General features: G+C 40.2%; 1 protein-coding gene across 3 annotated transcripts in view; it reads right to left on the minus strand.

Annotated features, from left to right (window-relative positions):
- Positions 1 to 1,919, minus strand: part of vps50 (VPS50 subunit of EARP/GARPII complex) — a 114,820-nt gene that overhangs the window by 102,712 nt on the left and 10,189 nt on the right. For all 3 annotated transcript variants that reach the window (XR_001312137.1, XM_014028877.1, XM_014028876.1), the window contains exon 3: positions 486 to 608. Coding sequence is in view for 2 of the 3 variants with exons in the window: in XM_014028877.1 (XP_013884331.1) it covers positions 486 to 608 (123 nt within the window). In the remaining variant the exon portion in view is untranslated. The remainder of the gene's footprint in view (positions 1 to 485; positions 609 to 1,919) is intronic.

Consider the following 1,919-nt stretch of genomic DNA (forward strand, 5'->3'; position numbering starts at 1 on the left):
GTATAATGGTAGGGGAAACACTGTAGAGGATCCTATTTAGTAAACAGCAAACAAACTCTGCAAGAGAAAGAAGATATTACGAATCCATGGCCCAAAGGATGATAGGTAATTACTTTCCTCTTGACTGAGAGTCTCATTTCAGATGGTGTAGCAATACCAAGATAAATCTAATGAGATTTCACACCTTTCTTGTGTTGAGCAGACGCAATCCATCAATCCAGACCTCAATGATATGCATGCAGCTCAGTAGAAGTGTAAGAGACGGCAGCTCAGGTGAGAAAGAGCTTTATTCCTGCCAGTCAGACGGGGCTCAATGAGCAACAAACCATATTTATTCACATTTAAGATGCAGCGCGCTCCTTATCAAAGTCAGTGAAAAGCGGTGAGTTTGATGCAATCAGTTTTATAGTGGCGGGGCGTGGGAACTTAGGAGCAAGTCCCTGGCGTTTTAAAAGTGAGAGGCACGCAGTAACACGAGCTCTGACCTCCAGTTCATGTTGCACCATGTCGAAGGAGTCGCCGGAGAAGTAGATCTCCTCGATGCTGTTGATGATCTCCTGCTCTGCTTGGGGGTCGATGGGATGCTGCCTCAGCTCCCGCAACTCCTCCTGCAGGACAGATTGAGGAGGGATGAAATGTCTTACACATGCATTTTACACAGGGCACCTAAATGTTCCAGATGCTGAAATATCTGCATTTTCTGAAAAAAAAAAAAAAGACATCGCCAGCATCCTGTCATCCCAAAATGTTAGGCTAATACCACCTTCAGAAATGACGGAGTTGTAGCCATTTTGGTCAAACCTTGAAAATGTTTTGTGCTATCTCTTATGATATCACAAGGTGTCACTCAGAGTGATGTGTTGAGAAGACTGCTACAGTATTATTTCTATTTTAGGTCAATATCTGTAAGATTTACTTAATTAAATACATTATGGCATTTTTTTAATCAGCTGGCTGTGGCAGCTATCTTGAATCAGGATAAGCTCAAAAAACTTAAATCAGGCCAATTATTACTTTCTGCAGTTTCWTTAAAATTCATCCGGTGCTTTTTGAGATGTTTTGGTAAAAGACACAAAACACACACAGTCATGGGTAGAAACTTTACCACCAGCTTTTTCTCTTTCAGCAAGTGATAATAAAAAACAAAAAAGAKTCACTTTGCCAGATGAAAGAACAAAGAAATGATTGATTTTCGAATAACAGAAAGTGCTGAAGAGTTTGTGAATAAAAGTGAAGGTGAAAGACAAAGTGAGAAGACAACAGAATAAACAGACAGTAGAAAACAAGGGACAAAGAGAGGGGGTGTGAAGTGGTAAAAAAAAAAAAAAAAGTTAATCGCAGGCTTTAGGTGAAGATTGATGCTTGTTTCGCTGGACAGCTGTCAAGAGGGATGGCGGCCTGCCATGAGAGGAAAGACTAGAAGTCACGAATGACCTAAAGAAGAAAAAAAGAAGAAGGCGAAGATTTCCCTCATCTGAGAATCTCCGAGAAACATCAGAGCCTTATTGATTAACATGCTGTGAATCCGTCGAGGCTTATTGCTGCTGTGAGTCTTTTAGATGAAGGCGTTTTAAGCCCACATCCTCTTCTGAAGGCCTTAATGAGCCGACATGCAGTCGCATGTCGATATAACAGGGATGGAATGGCTGTAGTTTCGCAACTACGTATATCAGTAAAAGTCCATTTTAAAAGACTTTAAACAAGAATGCAGACACAAAGTCGTACCCTACTATTAACACTTCATTTGGGCTTTAATAATTTATATGAATATGAAGAACAGTGTTATCCTTAAAGGGGACCTGTTCTGCAAAAGTCACTTTTTAAAGGTTTTTTACTCAACTTTGGGTATGTACTTCTTAAAAAACAGTCTTCGGACCAAAAAAATGCACCCAGGGGCATATTTGCTGTAAGTAAATGTA

This window comes from Austrofundulus limnaeus, unplaced genomic scaffold, assembly GCF_001266775.1.
Source record: "Austrofundulus limnaeus strain Quisiro unplaced genomic scaffold, Austrofundulus_limnaeus-1.0 Scaffold826, whole genome shotgun sequence".
NCBI lineage: Eukaryota > Metazoa > Chordata > Actinopteri > Cyprinodontiformes > Rivulidae > Austrofundulus > Austrofundulus limnaeus.